Source organism: Centruroides vittatus, unplaced genomic scaffold, assembly GCF_030686945.1.
Source record: "Centruroides vittatus isolate TY-2023 unplaced genomic scaffold, ASM3068694v2 scaffold_324, whole genome shotgun sequence".
Taxonomy (NCBI): Eukaryota; Metazoa; Arthropoda; class Arachnida; order Scorpiones; family Buthidae; genus Centruroides; species Centruroides vittatus.
In genome coordinates, this window is record NW_027122701.1 from 5,747,073 (window position 1) to 5,767,732 (window position 20,660).

The 20,660-nt window shown below is 29.3% G+C and overlaps 2 protein-coding genes across 2 annotated transcripts in view; one reads left to right on the top strand and one right to left on the bottom strand.

Annotated features, from left to right (window-relative positions):
- The first annotated feature begins 316 nt into the window (after nt 1-316).
- Nucleotides 317-20,660, top strand: part of LOC136988229 (uncharacterized) — a 90,406-nt gene continuing 70,062 nt past the window's right edge. The window contains 1 exon segment of the mRNA XM_067286083.1: nt 317-433. The gene's annotated coding sequence lies outside the window, so the exon portion shown is untranslated.
- The window catches only part of LOC136988255 (coiled-coil domain-containing protein 34-like), a 104,989-nt gene continuing 90,346 nt past the window's right edge, over nt 6,018-20,660 (bottom strand). Inside the window, exon 4 of the mRNA XM_067286113.1 lies at nt 6,018-6,266. Coding sequence (XP_067142214.1) covers nt 6,184-6,266 — 83 coding nt within the window. The 3' untranslated portion in view covers nt 6,018-6,183. The remainder of the gene's footprint in view (nt 6,267-20,660) is intronic.

The following is a 20,660-nucleotide window of genomic DNA, read 5'->3' on the forward strand; positions in this document are numbered from 1 at the left end:
TTTGATAAGGTCAAAACATCGTAAAAATATTTATGAGTGAGTGCGATTTATAATCTTGGAAATGGAAAAAGTTCGGTTGGCCCATACAGGAAATTGCTTTTAATAAATTAGAAATTGTAATTATAATTATCTTGTTATTTTTTTACTACCGCATTTTACTTTAATGTTAAAAATATTAAATAAAACAAATTCATAACATTTCTATATGAACGGGATAGAGAATTTCCAATATCGATTAAATTATAAATCGATACATTTATGTAATCGATACGGGATATTTCTCAAATTTCTACGAATTATCAATGCTATATTACGTTGAAAAATCATCCATTAGTTGAAGAAACTTTCATGTCTTTGAAATAGAAAAATTTCATCGAATGACCTCGGATATTTCGAAATTTCTGTCGCCATAACAACAGCCATCAAATTAAAGGTATAATCATCTACGTAAAAATGGGAACTATAATACGTTTAGGAAAATAAGCTATATTTTTTGCTCTTATTTCTATTTTTTTAAATAGTAAATGCGCATAAATAGTTATTATTATCGTAAGCTTTTATCTGTTTTCTAATTTCCGAAGTGTTACGAAAGTCGGAGGGAGAATTATTTAGCAGGTGGCGACATCCCAGGAGGTCGTTGGCGTGTCTCTACACACGCAAATTGTTCGATTTAAAAGGTAGCAAAAAAAGAAGAAGAAAAAATTGTCGTTCTTTTCCTTAAGATCAATATTAGCACATTTACTAAGAAAATAATTCTAAAATTCTTAATGGGAAATTTGTGTTCCATTTATTGAATTATTGAAAAAGTATAAATCAATAACAACGTTAACAACAAAAATTAATTTCAAAACAGTTTGTTAAACGTCAGTTTTGTTAAAATTTTCAACGTTGTAGTATAACAGGCCTAAATTATTTTGTTTCGTAGGGGCAAATATCGAATTTGTTTTCTTCTAGTTCTACATATCGTAATATAATCGAGCAACGATTCAAAGTTGTTCATTTATATTTCAGTAAATCATTTTAATAAGTTATGCAGTAAATTTTCATATGAGTCAGTTTACTTTTCTTTTTTGAATAGTAATGATTAATATTTTACTTTTTACGTAAAAAGGATGTTTGTAATTTTGATTACAAAAGTGAGTTTCCTACATTGCCAAATACATATAAAACTTCGAAAACCATTTAACATAAAAATGTGTTTCTGAGAAAAAGTGCTAAATATTGTATATAAAATATAGTGCACAACTGCATAAACTACAATATGTTGTTATAAAGACACATTTTTTCCCCTTTTTCTTTGCTGATTCGTATCACAAAAACCATCCCTGATTTACGAATATAAACGTCCTGGGTCCAGTAGGTTTTGGCACTCTTCTCTCCCAGATTCCGTGTACCGTACTTTGAAATTTACAAGACATTCACATTACTATATATCATTTTGAATAAGTAATTCAAGTTATAATGTATTTGGCATGCTTAGTAATTCAGTTAATAATTTATTATAAATGTACACACTAAAAGAAAAAAAAGGCATTGGTTCCAAAATTTGGCACCCTGGGTTAGGCACAGAGAGCCCACTTATAGATTTGGAACTGACAAAGACTGTTGTTAGAATTTGATATGAAGAGATTCGACAATGCAATATATGGGAGATTTCTGTAAGAAACTGACCCCTATTTAGGTGTTAGACACGTGAAGAAAACCCGAAAAATTCCACGCCGCTAATCCATAAGTGAGGCGCGAAACCGCGACCGTTCAGTGGCTTTATCTACTTGGCCACCCGTGGCTATTATTAGGAATCGTAGTTTTCTACATGTACTGTACTTATGGAACTGACGAAAATGATTTTCCACTATATATCATTAAAATTATTCTTTATTACAATATATAAATCATATCTTTATTAATTTTAGGATATATTTATGCCTTAACGAAAATTAAGATATTACTTCGTAAGTTATTTTAGTTTATGCTTAAATTTATAACAATTTAAAAATAAACGCACTGATTTATTGCTACATTACGGCTATTTCACAATCCATGTTTGAAACTATAATCAATAATAAACCCAAACACATCAGATACTGTTCAACGTGATTCCCAACTTAAATACTTTTTAAAGAATAAAGTATCAGATTCACTGACCGGAATAACGTATTGTCTGTTTCTTATTTTTAAAATAATATTGGTAATAATTTTAAGGTTTCAGCTTTTATGCAATAATTTAAAAATATAATTTCTGGAACGTACCGTAAATAAGTAAATGAATAAATGTCATCTGATATTTCTTAATAATTTCAAAAACTCCGATATTGAGGAATTTCTACTTCATAAATTGCTAATTTTTAATTTTTTTTTAAATAAATAAAAAGAATATAACAGCGGTGCCTAATTGAAATTATTTCGGAAGTAGAGATAAGCTATATCATATCTAAAATATCAGGTGATGGTAATTAAAGCACCCTTATTCAACGTTGTCTAGAGAGTGATTCACTAGTCCAAATGCAACCAAATATAGCGACATTTCAGGACATGCGAAAGACATTTCCATAAAAAATGTCAGTACCAAAATTCACCACAAAGGCACTTTTGGTGCTGCAGGCAATGCAGCACCAAAAGTGGAGCTGCATTTATATGTGGGGTTACTTAAAAATTTGGTTATGAAGGACATATTGCATATTTGGCAGCCTTGAAAGACAGTACGTCCATTATAAACACTATATAAGTTTTTAAGTGCCCCCACAAATAAAACTGCATTTGCATTGCTTATAGTGCGGAAAGTGCCTTTGTAGCGAGCTTTGAAAGTTATGTAGAGTAAAAAAAAATAATAATATAAATTTAATACTTTTCCGTAAAAAAATTAATATAAATTTAATACCAATGTCTTCCGAATGGCCTGAAATTTGATACATTTGGAGTGCTGAACCTCGCTAGGCACTTTAATTACGATCACCTGGTATAATTTAGTGTTATATAGTTTAAAAAATAAGGGTAAGTACTTCAGATATAATGTAGTACTGTATAGGTAAAAATATTTCATATTATATTTCAGACAAATTAGTGAACTTTCTGAAAGTGACCACTTATCTAACACATTTGGTCGTTTAAGTATTATTTTATTTGATATTATACTCAAATTAAAGAGCTTCACTGCAAGGCCTGTAAACATTACAGTAAAACAAATATACAGTACCTATATAAAAAAAAACAGCTCGCCAAAATATATTTCAAACATCCAGAATGTTTAATTTCTCGTTGTTGTTAACAATATTCGATTTTTAATATCTTTTGTAAAAGAAAAAAATTTAATTCATATTACATAAAGAACGATTTGAACAAATTTGAAAATATTCATGCTTAAATGAATGTTTTATCATTTTTATAACTTTTCTTCAATATATATCATCAGAATTTGAATATTGCAAACAAGATCCTCATCTCTGGATATATTGAGATGAGAATAGACCCTGTATTTATATACAGGGTCTTCCAAAAAGAATGCTATCGATTTAAATTATTATCATTATATTAATTACTATCCAAGAATATTGTAATGTACAGGTACTGTACATTAAAACATTGGAAAATTAAAACTGTCCAAGTTTCACATTTGCCCATTACAATTTTTCAATCACTCTTGTCACATGGCCCACATTGATCAATATTTAAATTCTTCTACACTTGCTATGGCATATCTGTTATCACTTCTCCCATGGAAGCCAATTCTACCTACAGCTCCCACAAATTACTCATATGGCATGATGATGGCGTGATTCTGACTGATAACTGCAGGACACAAAATGCCTTCTCTGTTGTGAAGTTGCCATGTTCATTCATGGTACTTCCTAGAGGCAGTAGAATGCAGATGGGAAACAAAACTTGAAGGTTTACTATATCGTTTGGTATACATAACATACTTCTCAAATAATATTTAACATTGCAACCATTTTAAATTACTGTAACTTTCTATTCAGAAAACTTTGTATTTGAATCTTCTACAATACACAAATCTTTTTTGAGAGATACTAAATTTTAGAAAAAAAAACTAGGATATCATTCATAGTAACAAATTATTCAGTTTTAATTTTTCTAATGTTTAAAGCCTGTATTTGTTGTCTTTTCACTCACTTCTTTTTATCATCATCATTTTTCTTTTTGTTTTTTGAGACTAATTGTACTTACAAATAAGTTCAAAAAAGTTTTCATTTTGGATCTCACATGCAACCAACAGACATTTATTTAATTAATCCCCAATTAAATACATATCTGTCAGTTGAGTGTGGCTTGTCGAATGAAAGGACTTACAAATAGATTTTAAAAATATATATTTTTTAAATCTATTTTTTTTTTGTCTCATATATTTTGTAAACTATATATTTACCAATATTAATATTTTACTATATATATAGGTAAAATATCAAGTTATCAATCAAAGTACTCTACTTCAATATTAATTCTTAATTCATATGCTTTGTTCTATTTTCAATAAGAAAATTTCATTAAAAGAACTGATAATGTTAAAACTAAATTGTTACATTGTAAATTAATCACTATACATAACTTGTCATGTAATAGAATGTTGATTAATTCTAATATTGTATGTGACTTGTCATGATTAGTCTTTTACATAAAGCAAATGTAACATCTTGGCTTAGTTGATTTTGTTAAAATGTTTTACTTTACAATATTTTAACATATTAATTCATTACTGAAAAAATTCAAATAATCACCATAAAGGTTGCAAATTTAATATCTGATACCTTAATTATACATATTTTATAGTACTAAAAATTATGAAATATTAAAATTTGTCATGTAAGAATTATAAATTTTTAATATAAGAATCCTGTATTACTTAAATTTTTTTAATATTATATTGATATAATAAATTAATATTTCTATACATAACAATAACACAATTTAAAAACAGTACATAGTTTCGACAGCAGTAATTGTTTAAGGACAGTATCTATACTTTAATAAGTTATAGATCAATTATTTTGAAAAAATATTATAAGAAATATTATAAAACACACAACAGAAAATTTTCATAATGACTTTGTTCACTTTTCTTTTTTCTTACTTTTCTTGATAAAAAGTGGCATGTCAAGTTGTATTCTTTGCCCTTTTATATATTTTAAACCTGCAACTACTAGCATTTTATTATCATCTAAAAAAAACTATATCTGAAAATTAATGTCCCTAATATTCAGCTTTCACCAACACATTATTTACAGTATTTCAGATATGAAAAATTATTAAATTTAAATTACATCATTTAATAAAAATGAATACTATATAATTACAAAATTTTTAAAATAAATAAATTTATATAGCTCATGACATTTTAACATATTAATGCTTATAATGCAACTTTGTCTAAAGACAATAAAATATTGCTTCTTCTTTTTGTATTTGTCCTACATTTTTAAATTTTAAAGACCTTGTACTTAAAACAGAAATGGTATTTTAAATGTATCACATAACAAATAGAACCAACCTTTAGTTTCAAAGAAGGTTAAAAGATTAAGACAGAAAATCAATTTATATCTAAAGATGGCATATGTAATCTTATAACAAATTATCTGGATTTGAGCCAATACATTAACTAGAAAGTTTTTCATTTATTATTATATAAGGACAAAGAAATATTTAGAATATAAAAATATGTCTTTTATATCATTTATCTTAAACTTGTAAGCTTTAGAATTTATGATACTATGCAAATAAATCCATAAAAAAACTGAAACATTGTAAGCTTTATTATGAAAAAAAATATTTTTGATAAAATCTCAAAATGTTTTTCTTAAAATCTTTGAAAAATGTAATATTCATCATTTTTGATATTTAGAAATATGATAAATAAATAAATAGATTTTCTATACTCTTACTGTAATTCAAATTTGAAAAAAATTAATAAATCAAAGAATTTATCATATAAGTAATTTATAATTATTCTCAATGCCAAAATACATTTTAAGCATTTAATTTTTAATCACATTTTAAATATAGTACATAATCATCATTAATTCACTTTATAAATTAATTAATAGTGCATTTAATATTGTAAATTTTGATAATTTAAGACTGGTTCAGAATAAAAATTTTTCTTATTTTATATAAATTATTTTCTATTATTATTAGTCATAAATTTTATATTTCATTAATTTATTTGTATTTATATTATACTGTATCATTTCCACTTGAAATCCATGGCTTTGGATTATAATATGAGGGTACAGGTGAACTAGAGGCATCATAGTAACCTATAAAAATAATGTTATAAAATTTAATAAATAATTTTAATATATAATTTCTAAAAACTTTTCTATTTTTATTTAATTAATGTCTTTATTGATATATTTTATATCAAAATTATATACACACTTTAAACATATTTAAAAACTTGCAAATAATTTTTTTCTTCTAAAAAGTGTTTAGATATTAATATTAAATTATAAACTTATTATTATAAAAATAACATTAAATATAAAGAAAATATTTTTTTAATATTTAATAGATTATTAAAAATTTTTACTGCAAATAATATAATGTAATGATAAAAAATATTTCATTTCAAATTTCACTAAACTCAATATTTTTTTTTATTAAGGTTGATTATTAGATTTTAAACTACTGTATATGCAAAGTTTCTAAATTAAATTTCTGAAAATTTATTCATTTTTATGTTTTATATTAAAATTTTAAAAACTGAAAAGTTTAAACAACTTTAAAATTTTATTGCTTTCAAATATTCCTCAATAAGAAACAGTGGCATGGCATAGCGTAGTGGGGGCGGCACTTATAGGGGACGGCAAAATTTCACAATAAATAATAATATCTTGTAAAAATACCTAAATAAGGGGGTGGCAAAATTTTCCTCTGCCCCGGGCGGCTGACACCCACGCTACACCACTGATAAGAAACTCAACTTTTGTAAATTATGTTTAATTTTTCCATAATATAGAAGTACAATGAAATGAAATTAATAAAATATTTAAAATATTCACTGGGGTAAGAAATTTAAATTAAAATAGTTCAAAAAATTAAAAAAAAATTTTTTTTAAATCTCGTTTTAAATTTTTTTAACTATTTTAATAGAATCAAATTAGTATGTAAGTGTAGCAATCAATAATGTTAATATATTATAATAGTATTACTCATGAAATTTATTAAAACTATTATTCCAATAAATTAATTTTTCCCTTCTTCCTCAAATTATTCCTAATTATTGAATTAATTTCATACAAGTTTTTGATATTGTGATCTGTTTACCTTCTCTTTTATATGCTGTCTCCTTTACTCAATCCATGATTTTAACCAATATATTAATAACAGTTTTGTGGAAACAAATTATGGAAAATAGTGCTATATGCTTTTCTATTCATGAATTTGGAGAATACATAAATCCAATAAGTAGTGATGGTGTAATTAATTGAAATTAGAATCAGGAATCAGAAAAATTGGGATTTGGAATTTTCTTCCACATTTAATAAAAAAATTAATTATTTATTTCAGTTAAAAATTAAAATTTTTTTTAAAATTACAATATTAACAATTAAAGGAAACTTTCATGTTGACAAAGCAGAGATTACACAATGCCCCATACACAAGGTGATGTCTGTTGTGGCAAACTTTTCTTTCATGTAGTCAAAGTGATGCGAGATTGCACACTGTCATTACTAACAGTTCCCATTTTAAGGGAGATAGGGTGACATTAGGGTTGCCATCCAGCTGGCATTGGGCTAGCTTGACCGGCAATTTCAAATAAAGGTCATTGGTTGGCAAAACAGTTTAAAATATAAACAAAATTATATCTAAATTTTGTTTAAAAATATTATATAAAGATATTTTTAATATTTAGTATGTTACTTATAATGATAAAATGACTTTCCCACTATAATTATGAAAGTTTTTGTTATCTTTTCTTTTCTTTCGAAGACACAATGTAGTGACGTAAACTTAAACACTGGGCGAATTTTTCATCCTTTTTATTCGGTTGGTAATACCGAATAAAAAGGATGAAAAATTCGCCCAGTGTTTAAGTTTACGTCACTACATTGTGTCTTCGAAAGAAAAGAAAAGAAACGAAAATACAAAACACGGTTTCCTCAAGATAGAAGTTTTTGTTATGATTCACAAATGATGCTATAATACATTAAATTTTCAAATGTGATTCATGTGATTCTAAGTAAAAATACTTGTTTGTGCTAAGATTACTGCAGTTTTGAGTTTTAAAAGTTGATTTTGCAAGATAAGTCAGTCTAGACATTCATAGCTCAAGTGAGTGAATTCAAAAATTGGTTAACTCCTAGTAGTGATGATATTTATTTGGCTTGTTGCATCATTTGCCAAATCTCATTTAGTGTTAAGTACAATGGAATTAAAGTATTTGCAAGGCATACTGATGGTGAAAAGCATGAAAAAAGAAATGCATTTTCTCATTTACCTCCCCCAGTCATTGTGTCAGCCAACAAAGTAGTTTCCAAAGATGGCAACTCTAGATGACACAATGGGATAGTTCTCTGAGTAAAAGAGAACTAACTATAATTTCTTTAGAGGTAGTGTTGCAGTATTAACTTTATCTGAAATAAGATTACAAATTTAGTTTGTAGTACACAATAAAAGCATGCATATCTACATATAAATGGAGAATTTTCAGGTTTCTTTCAAATGATTGATTCTGGATTTCCCAATCATTTTCCATTCTTAGGCTTGATGTTTATTAATTAATGAATGTACCACGCTCATAATGTAAATCGTTAATTTTTCTAAACTAAAATAAACTTTAGAAAGTATTCAAAAGAATCTGAATTGGGAGTTTTCAGCAAAATCAGAATTGGAATCAGGAGAAATTTTGGTATCATCCCATCACTACCAATAAGAAAATCTCTTGAAAATATTTCAAATGGTAATAGATGCTGAACAGTCAATCAATCTGATTTTTGGCTGTTCAGCATTTGTATAGAGAGAACACATGTATAATGATAAAAAAAAAGCTATGATTGTTTTCTTGTAATAAAAAGGACATTATATATAAGAGGTGGCCAAACCTTGTCATGACAAAAGTCATATAACACCTATCAGAAATAAACAAGAGTCACATTCTTTCTTGGAACAGAATTTTATATTATACTATATATAATTAAAATACTATATTTATCACTGTTCTATAGTAGATATTACTGTCCTTTAGTAGATATCATTGTTTTATAGTAAATATCAGTGTTACTTCACTTTACCTAGATGGTCATAAAATACCAGTAAACATTTGTTCAGCTTCTTGTTCTTCACAAATATACCCTTAGCTTTCAGTTGCTTATTCAAGGTTTAAGTTGTAAGTAACATTACAACCCATGCATATATCACATAATACAATAGTCAGCAAACTTACAAACATATTACATATGTGTAATATGTACTAAGTTTATAAAAAGAAATTGTATAACCAAACGATAATCATACTCAACACTATATTTATAAAAGCAATAAAGCAATAAAAAATGCATAAGTATATACATCGTATTACAGTAGGATCTAGAAGAGCTGCAGTTTGGTCACTGGGATCATCAATCTTTTTTTAAAATATACCTGATCTGCAAGAAATTATCAGGGAATGAAATGTAATGGTCTATACCCATCAATATCCCCATATTTCTCTATTATCTACTATGAAAACTTACAATATCATTATAGTAGAGAAGAAAATATCAACAAACAAAAAAAGAGAAAAACAGTAAAATAAAGGTATGATAATCTCTCTCATCAATACTTTTATTGTTTTCTTTTAGTCTTTTTTTGTTCTTCAACAACAATGTATTTTGTATTTTTTTTTTTTTTTTTGTTGTCATGATACATAAATTTATTCCTGTTTACTAATAACAATGTATAGAAAAGACTTGAGATTTGCACTCTATGATGAGATATCTTAGGGAAAAATATGAGAAAGAAAAATTAAATGTACTGAATTGTTAACTTTTTTTGTTAATGTAGCATTTCCAAAACAATGAAATAAGTATCTCATTGAACACACTTAAAATTGTTCTAATTATAAAATGAAAATTTTTAATTGTGTAAAATTTTATTTATTCCATAAAGATGAACTGAAAACCAACTGATATATTTGATTTTTACATGCTTTTACTTTATAAAAAAAAAATTAGATTAGAATTGAAATTTGTATAATGGTGTTTTTCATATATTATATTAGAAGTTTTGAACACTAGAGATATAGTTTATGATATGCTATATTTCTGAAGACACTTGTTATCTAATAAAATTTAATATTAATATCTAAACACTTTTTAGAAGAATAAAATCTGTTATCTATGCAGGAGCTGATCTAGGTTTTTTGGGGTCTAGGGCTTATTGAAGTCTAATGGGGCCACATGTTTTGTTAGATTAAGAATAAAACAAATAATACAACAATACTATAAATTATCATTATTATTATATTATTAATATTAACTATTTTTTACTATATGATAAATGCTCATTGTTAATGAAAAAGTATTAAAAATTTATGATTATAATTCAATTTTTGTGGGCCCTTGACACTTTGGGGCCCAGGGCTTAAGCCCTATTAATCCCTATTAATCCCTATGTAGATCCGTCCCTGTATCTATGAAATGAACACTTGTTATCTAGATTTAATATTTTGCTCAAATCGGGGGGGGGGCGTGTTCATCGGTCGAGGCTGCTGGCGTTTTTTCTTGTGCTCCTGGTCTTCTATACTAAGCCTAAGCAACATACGTTTTTGTCTTTTTATTGCTGTTATAAGTTTAAATTTGTAACTTTGTGGCTGTACGCCATATTTTTGTACATATGTATTTTAGATTTAATTAGTTTTAATAATTTTCTCTCTTTCTTAACCCTTCTTTCTAACTTCCTTTGTTCATTGTTCTGGCTTTTGGGAACGGGGGCTTCCCACTCCCCACCCACCAGGGGGCCGTGTGGAACAAAGAGTTCGAGTGGAGGACGAGTCAAATCTGGGTCACGAAGGGTCACTTTTTCCCCGGCCGGACACGAAGAAGCACGGACGAAAACGGCGAGCTCGTGAGACGGAATTCTACGAGGGCCGAATGGAGAGCCGTGAGGTGAGGATCTGGATTTTCGAATCAGAGACACCGAAAAGAAATTATAGTAGAAGATATTTAAAACATTGACGAACCCAGAGACACGCAGAATAGAGCACCAGCCAGCATCGAGTTCAGCGAGAACAAGGGTACCCCACTATCCTATCAATTCTTCTCATTTCCTTATCTCTATACTTTTCTATCCCTAGGTTTAAGTTAGTTAAGGATCGCGCGGGTTTCATTAGTATTGTCGGGCAAGTAGTTTCCAAGAAGGTAAGCTACTTGGGTTATTGTTACTAACGGACAGTAAGAGAAATTGGACCGAGGGAATCCAAAAGAACTCATCTGTATATATTGTTTATCGCGAAATTAAATTTGTTTTAATTGAATTCACGTGTCTGTGTATTCCTGTCGCGCTTCACACATCACAACTTACTAAGATAAATTATTTCAATAACAACATCATTAATAAAAATGCAACGTTCTCCACCTAAGCGGGGAAGGCCTTCAAAAAACCGTGCCAAATCGGATACCAAGAAGAACCAACCTCTTTCATCAAATTCTAAGACAATATTGGACTTTAACTTCAATTCTGGAAAAAACCTTCATGAAGAACCTAGTGACGAAATGAATCCCATCTTAAATTCATCGCAAATAAGTGCAAATAACATTCCAGGTGAGTTAACCAAGTCTGACCATTATCTCTCTACTAAACCGGATAAACTTCCAGACACCTCTACTTCAGTGTTATGGAATAAAATATCGGATTTGATTAATACTGCTAATGACAAACTTTTTAGACAAATGGTTATGATAAAACAAGATCTAGAATCTATTCACGAAAATATCCGTGAAACGAAGGACCACCAGCTAAAAATGGAGGAACAATTAATTAACTTAAAACAACAGGTAGATAAGTTACAAATTAACAAGGATTGCATTCAATTTAAAATGGACTCGTTAATTAACGAACATCGCTATAATAACATTATTATGTACAACTATCCAAACCATAAAACCACCTCAAGAGCAGAAATACAAAATTTTATTACTTCTCTTTTAAATATAAAAGATATAGCTCAAGAAGATATACTAGAGATAGTTCAACTGTCTAAAACGCCCAACATAACATTAAGAGTTACTTTCAGCAATAATCAAATTAGAGACCGTATTTTTACTACCATTATACGGAAAAAACAACAAAACTCGTTAGAAGAATGGAATAATTTACAAATTTCTCTGGACTTAACTAACAATTCAAGAGCTAGACGGAAATTTTTATTACCAACTTTCTACGAACTACGTAAACAAAATTTGCAGGTTAAACTGCGTAATGATATCTTATTAATCAACCATGAAAAGCTAACTTACAATTTAACTACTGGAAAACTGGTACAAGTAGACACTTTTCTTCCATCGTCAAGAATAGATATAACTAAATGACAATTTAACAAACAAGATAAACTTCAAGTCCGTAAATTTTCTTCTAACGACCAATTCCTTACTATTATCAATTGGAAGAGTCAGGGCAATTAAATATCAAAGTTAAATAAGCAATTGACAATTTATTATTTCTATGGGCAACAATGAAAACATCAAATTTGAATATTCAATTTAAACTCTACAATACCATTGTAAATCCTATCATCTATTATGCAAGCCCAATATGGGGACTGGATTACTTATACAACTTTGAAACTCTGCATAATTACTTCCATTGAATGTTATTCCATCTTGAAAAAACAATACTTGGATATGCCTTCCGTCATGAGATAAGTTTTATTTGGGCTTTTCCCCATATATTAAAACGTATTTTAAAATTCTGCTACAGACTTAAATACAAAAGTGTCGATAATACCGAATTTGTATATCAAGAATTGATAAAGCAGTGCAATAACGAGAAAAACAGACAGCTGGCATTATAAATTTTGATGAATCTTAAATACATTTGGCATATCAGAATTACTGTTCATAGATACGATTCAAGACTGGAAACTCGCTTACTTACTGTCAATCATGTCAATCTGATGACATTTCTATGCTCCATCTACTCCAAAATTGCCAAACACTAACTAAACTGTGTGGAAAATATGATATTATAAGAATATGCAACAATAGATCACTTCTCGACTTTAAAATTAACCTAAATTTCATCAGTAGAAAGGATGCCTATAAAATTTGTAACTACTTTGTTAAAATCATGGAAAAAATTCTTGGTAACATCTAATTATTTGTTGTTGTACGTTTAGGCAAATCCTTTATAACAATATATCCTAAAGGTACTAACAGTGCCTTGCAATAAATTATGTTGGTTAATAATCCCTACAAAAATATGTAATATGTATCTTTATCTTGTATTAATTCTTTAAGTAATACTTGTATTTGTACCACCCCCTTATAGGGAAACTTTCCCTGGCAAATAAATTATTAACATTTAAATATTTTGCTCAAATCTCTATATCATACAAGGAATTTTGAACTATTTATAACTCTTCACAATTTTTTGTGATTTATTAATTTTAATTTAAGCATTATAATAATTTTTTTTTTAGGTAAGAACTTCAATCTACTGCATCAACCTTTATCAATCTACTGTATTGTTTGAATTTTCTTGATTTTGACAAACTGCTTACTAATAAATTAAAAATGTTCTGCAATTTATCTTCTACTATAACAGATGATTTTCATTTGCATTTGATTTTCTGATTTGCACATATTACAAAAGAATTTACTAAAAAAATAGGAAATTTTTAATGAAAAAGGAAGTTAAAGACTACCTTAACCACCATTTTGAATTAATCCTATATGTTCAGCTTGTGACTTAACATTCTTCTGCAATATGCTTGCAATGTAAATAGGTTAATATTCCCTTAATCAACAGTTTGATGCAGTGAAAATTATCACAGCCTATCATTATAAGTGACAAACAATAATATATTGAATCACTCTGTACAGTGAATCAAATCATCCTGGATTGTTTATGTCTAAGTTTTGGAAAAGTACAATAGATACAGTAACATTCCATACTATAGCTTATTATTTTCATTTTTTTCATATTTCTTTCCTAAAACATAATTTTTGGTAAATTCATGTAGGTTTATTTTTATACAGCAATGTATTTCAGGACATTTTTACAATCATCTTTAGTGTTGGCTAACAATACAGAAGTATTTTGTCAAAAGAGAGCATCTATGCCAGAGTGTCTGCTTAGTTTATTTTTCCATTCATTTTTGCCATTCAGTTGTAATCTGATTCATACAAATAAAAAAAGGAATGATGACAAAAATTTTATCTATTACTTTTCCATTTAATACTTTTTGTCTATTCTTCACTATTATTTAATTTTATTCATTTATATTATGATGATGATGTAATCTAGGAATAGTTTTTTTTTATTTATTTCATTTTTAAACAAGATTTTAAAATATTAATTAACCTCTTCAGATCCTGTTGCTTTTATTTCATCTTATCATAGGTTACCAAGTTAAATTGGCAGTTAACAGTATAGTTCAAAATCAATTGGTTCAATCTGCAATAGTTTGCTGGTTGTGCCTATATTTTGTACTTACCACTGTGTAAACACAATCTTTGGATATATTGACACAGAAAAAGCTTAAGAATAGATGATAGAGAGTATCTGAGTAGGCTGAACAATAAGTTGATAAATAGTAGCTACCATGTGACATACAGTAGGTTGTTCATACATGTGATAGAAAGCATGACCTCATGTACAACATGATTGAAATTTTTATACAATGAAAACAAGCTGATAGCCAATTTGCTCATTTGGTTACTCAAATAAATAAATAATTTGTTTAAAGTAAATTTTAAATTTATATAATGCAATGAGTATATATATATATATATATATATATAGTAGAATATTGTTTCATTATTTCTCTCATCTAAGCCCCATTTTATTGAAGAAATGAGTTGGAAAAATTAAAAGGTCTAAGTCCTCTAAGAACATTATATAAATTTGTTTCATGATTTTTGAGAGAGATTGTTTCATCCATCAGCTGTTTATGTATAGAAGTATTGAAACTAATAGCTGTATCAACAAAATTCATGTTTGATGAGACTAGTCTTACTTAATGAGAATATACAGGCATTGCCATAAAAATTAGTGCACCAAGAAGGAATTGTCATATTGCTGCAAAACTTGGCATGCAGGTAAGTCTCAAACAGATATCAAAATGATTAGAGTTATAGCATGATGGTTCATTGCATAATGCCAGCAGAGGGCATTAAAGTGCATCCCCCTTGGCCTATAAAAAAAGTACAGATGTCTGTAGTTTACCTGTTGCAAAGGGATGCTTTATCACTAGAGATGCCTTTATGTTGCAATCAAAGACTATATGAACAAATAACCAAGTTTGACAGGAGAAGGACCATCGGGTTGAGAGAAGCCAGATGGTCATTTCACCAAATAGTCCACCACCTGGCCACCAAATAAGCCATTCTGACAACACTGTAAGGAGGTGTTGGGACCAGTGGACAAGAGAGAGAGCTCACACACACAGTGCCAAGGCTCAGAACACCCTTGACAGACCACAAGCCAAGAAGACTGTCTTGGTCCTCCAACAAGTGCACAAACAGACAACTGTATCATTGTCTGCCATCCAGACTCAGATGGTACCATCATTAAAACTCCTGTGTCTGTCCATACCATTTTGAGGCACCAGGGTGAGGAAAATTTAGTATAACAGCAGTCATTATGTGCTGCCATTGAGAGTCACCCATGATTGTTTCCATTTGGACAGGATTGCACTGCAACAGAATGGAACAGGTCGTCTATAGCAATGAATCCAGATTCAGTTTGGACATTGACAATTGTCATGTTTGTATATGGAGACCCTTGGTTAATACCTCAATCCTGCCTACATTTTGGAGTGGCAGGATTGAGGTATTAGACCATCACACCATCCCCATAGTTGGTGTGATGATCTGGGGTGCACATACCTCTAGTAGTGATCCAAGGGACCATGACAGCCCAGCAGTATGTTAGTGACATCCTGCAGCCACATGTGTTGCCAGTCATGGTAGGGCTCCCAAGAGCAATTTTTCAACAGGACAATGCTTGACCACTCACAGCAAGGGTGTCACAGGACTGCCACTGCCACAGTGCCACACTTCCCTGGCCTGCCCAGTCCCCTGATTTTTCACTGATTGAACATGTCTGGGATTACCTGGGATGCCAAGTTAAACAGCATAGGAGTTTGGCCAAACTAGAGGACTGAGATACCGCAGGACACCATACAGCACCTGTATGCCTCCATGCCCACCTGTATCACATCATGTATTCATGTTAGAGATGGCCCAACAGGGTACTATAATAATAACTCTTCAAAAACACCAGATTACAAATAAAACTTCCAGTCAAAACCTAATAACCAGTGCAAACCAATTATATTTGGTTGGCACGTGCGTAGCGGAAATGACAGTTCGATTATTCGAAAATCGTTTAAGAAGACATGAAGGCTTGAGGAAGATCACAGTGGAGTGTCCAAAAACGTTTGCCATGCAAATATAATTGGTTTGCACCTGTTATTAGGTTTTGACCGGAAGTTTTTAAGGGTACTATAATGCCTTTCATTTGTAGTTTTGTTGCAATAAATGATCCTTTTGCTTTCATTTTGTAATCACTTACTTATATCACCATTACACTTACACGTGTACAGTTTTGTTCAATTTGAACAACTTCTTGGTGCAGTAATTTTTATGGCAATGTGTTTACATATACTAATCATATATCAAAACATGAGAGACTTTCATAGGCTGTGGGAATTGTATGAAATGAAATGATGAAAACAATAATTAGTCAATCATATGTTTTTTTTGTAATTGAAAATATAATTTTAATTAAAGCTATTTATTTTATTAAATTTCATAATAATAAGATTCTTATTTAATATTCCATTATTTTGGAACAGCCAAAGTCAATTAAATGCATTAGTATTGAATAGATTAAATTAGTTCAATTAAATACATTAAATAAAACTTATAATGGTTTTCCAATGAAACAAAAATGATGTATGTTTTCACCAAACTTACAGTTTCAAACCAATGATGATGAATAGATTGCATTAAATTGTTCATGCTTTGTGCTTCTATTTATTCTCAATAAAATTTGTGTAATGCAATGAGTATATAGATAATAGAATATTGTTTTCATAATTTCTCTCATTCTGAACCCATTTTATTGAAGAAGCAGGTTAGAAAAATTAAAAGGTTTAAGAGGATCCATGTAAATATCACATTTGTGTTTTTACTCTCAATAAAAAGTAAACTCAAATGCATTTCTAATTCATTTAATAGACCCAGAACAAAATTTATATTTCAAAAAGAATTTTCATAATAAAAAAATATTATATTTATAAAAAGTTTATATTGTAGCGCAAATTATGAAATATATCAAATAATAATATCATAAAATTTAGTAAATGTATTTTAGTTAACATGTCAAAAATTACTTTGTTAACTATAAAAATTTATGTCAAAATTATCTGAATAATAAACATAGATCAATACTATATCATATATAAATATAAATTATTATAAAGTACTGTATATGTGTTTAATAAATGGATCAATACTGAATTTTTATATACTTCATGTATCTTAAACATAAGTTTATTTTTATAATAAAAAATAAATGTGAACAGTAATATATGATATTCAAAAATTCTGTGAAAATAAGTGCGAAATGAGTTACAAGATACAATTTTATATAATAAATATCTTTATTTTGCGTGAAGTAAGACAGGTTTTCTGGGATGCCAGCTATTCTCTGTCCCAGTACAATCGTATAATATGAGCTGTACTACAATTTGTATAACAGGTTATCATCAATTCTACACTCACGACACTATTAATTCCCGTCTTCAATAGATTTGCAACACATATAGTATAAACTATAATCATGCACTTACAACTAACTACAACTAATTACAACTAAGTGAGGAAGAATTTTATAATCAGAAACCAATAATAGAGTAGAAGATAGAGGAAAGTGGGTACCCAGATACTAATGATGATCTTGGGGTGATAGATTTTCAAAACATTCACTTTCTTGGAGTTGTTGGATAATTCTTATTCTTTCCCAGTTCACTTCAATGGTAATTTTGGAGCTCAATAATGTTTCTAGATTGAATTTTCCTTGATTCTTTCATCTGACTTCTTCTTCTCTATGCACTGCCGAAACACACTAGAGACTCCAACAAGACAGGGCGGTAGAAGCAGATTCACTTCTACCATCCTGTCTGTAAGTTGCCGACATATGGGAGCAATTTGTTAATTGCGCATCAGGAAAAACCCAGGGACCGATCGTACGTGGGTGGTGGCGGCAGTGGCAAAGGTGACAAGTGTCTTACAATAACCGGTTATTGTAACATCAAAACAAACTTACAAAGAACAATATGTGTTGCGATCTAGATCGTCCGCGGCAGAAGGAGCTCCGGATGGTGGCGATCGGGAAGTGCTGTCAGAGTCGTCGGTGAAGCCCCGGGGCAGTCAGGCAGAAGAGTCCGAGGGGTTGGTGACGGACGTCGGTGAAGGAGGAGGTGGCGGTTAGGAGTCCCGTCGTTCACTTCCTGGTGGAAAGCTCCGTCGTCTTCCCTTCCGACCTTGATTCGGGGGTTTTTATACAATTTTCCCTCGAATCTTCCCCTCTTGATTGGTCTTGGGTCCCTTTTTCCTTTTCTCGATTGGTCAGTCTCTTGTTTCTAAGCAAGACGAAAACCAAGTTTGGCCGGGGACGGTGCCCGAACGTTGACAGCTACTCACATAATTTACACTGTTTGCCCCCCTCGTGCGGACATCTGGCCGGACCGATCAGCTAAACGTTCTGTGGCCACCCCCTTTTGAGACGGTCCCGGGCTCATATGGTCTAACAGGTGTCCTTGACCATATGTCTCTCTTCTTTCTCCCCTTTTTGTTAATTGTTTACATCTCGACTCTTGTATACAAGCACTGCGACATCCCCTTCATCGTTTATTACCGCGTTGTGTTTGTTTTAGAAGAAATGCTTTACATCGGTCCGGTTTGTAGCCCGATGCGCGTTCTCGCTCCGATTGACTTTCTGAAATTTCCTGATGTAGCAATCTTGTAAACAATCGAATTCCAGGCGCGATTTTAGGATCTTCACATGTCTTGTCGGAGTCCCAGCCAAGAATGGCCGTTGTTCACACACACAGCCCTCAGGGCCACATTCCTCTTTTGTTCTAAAGGGATTAGTCACCACCACACAAGAAGAAAGGGTTGAAAAGGAAATTTCTAGAAGGGACAAACAATAGACAAAGGAAAGAAAGGAAACTATACAAAAATTAAAATAAAAAAAAAATATATATATATATATATATATATATTTTTTTACCATAGTATACCATAGTATACCATAGTATATATATATATATATATATACTATGGTATACAGCCACAATTCTGAATGAATAGAGAATAACTGTAGAAAAGCACAACTGATTAGTAGTACATAAACAACAATAGAAAAAACCATCATGAGTAAAATTACCAGAAATACTTTTACTTATAGTAGATGAAAAACATCTATTTTAGCATGTACTTGTGTAAATTTAAAAAAATGTTTTTCAATAATATAAGACATTATGAATAAAATACACATGTTAAAATATTTATAAGAATATTATAATTTTTGATTATATCTTATTTGTAACATTCTCAAATACAGTATGCCCTCAATTCAATAGACACCTGTTTAATGCACTTTGAATTTAACAACAAAAAATTTGTCCTAAATGAAACATTTAAGACAAATTTCACAAATAGAGTATACTCATTGACTCAGCATAAATTACTCAATGTACAGTACATTATAAGAGTAATTTTTATTCATACTTATAACTTATGGGATATATAAAAATGTTATAAATTGGTTATTAATTTATGTTTTTAAAATATATTCAATTTAATGGACTTTCAGCAATAACAGACATCTCTTTCCCCAATTAGTCTGTTAAATCAAGGGTCTACTGTAGCTTGTTCTAAAATAAAAATTGGGTATGATTAATTTGATAAAGCAATGTCATATATTATTTACATTATTCAAATTATATCATATAATAAATATTATAAAATTAAAAGCAAAAACAAATACTTTCTTTCATATTAAAACAATTAGAAATTTCTCTGAATTAGTATATAAATGTACTGTACCATATTCATATTTTTATTTCACTTGTCTATAAACTTATGTTAAAACATTAATTACTATCTTATTTATAAATATCATCATTGTTTTTTAGAATATAAGTTTGAAATTTGTATTAGGCATTTATTTTAAGAATTAAGAAATTTGAATTTCTAAGCTTTCTTTCACTCATTATATAATAATTTAAAATAATTTTTACAGCACTGTATGTGTAAAAATTGTATATCTGTACATATATTTTTTTATTATATTCGTAATAATTTTTATTGATAAAATAATAAGAAAATTATATTTATTTGCTTTAAATTTTCTAAATTGTCTATTACTGTAAAATTTCATATGTTTATCTCATATTTATCATTTTACACATTACATACAAGGTGATTTTTATTATAAAA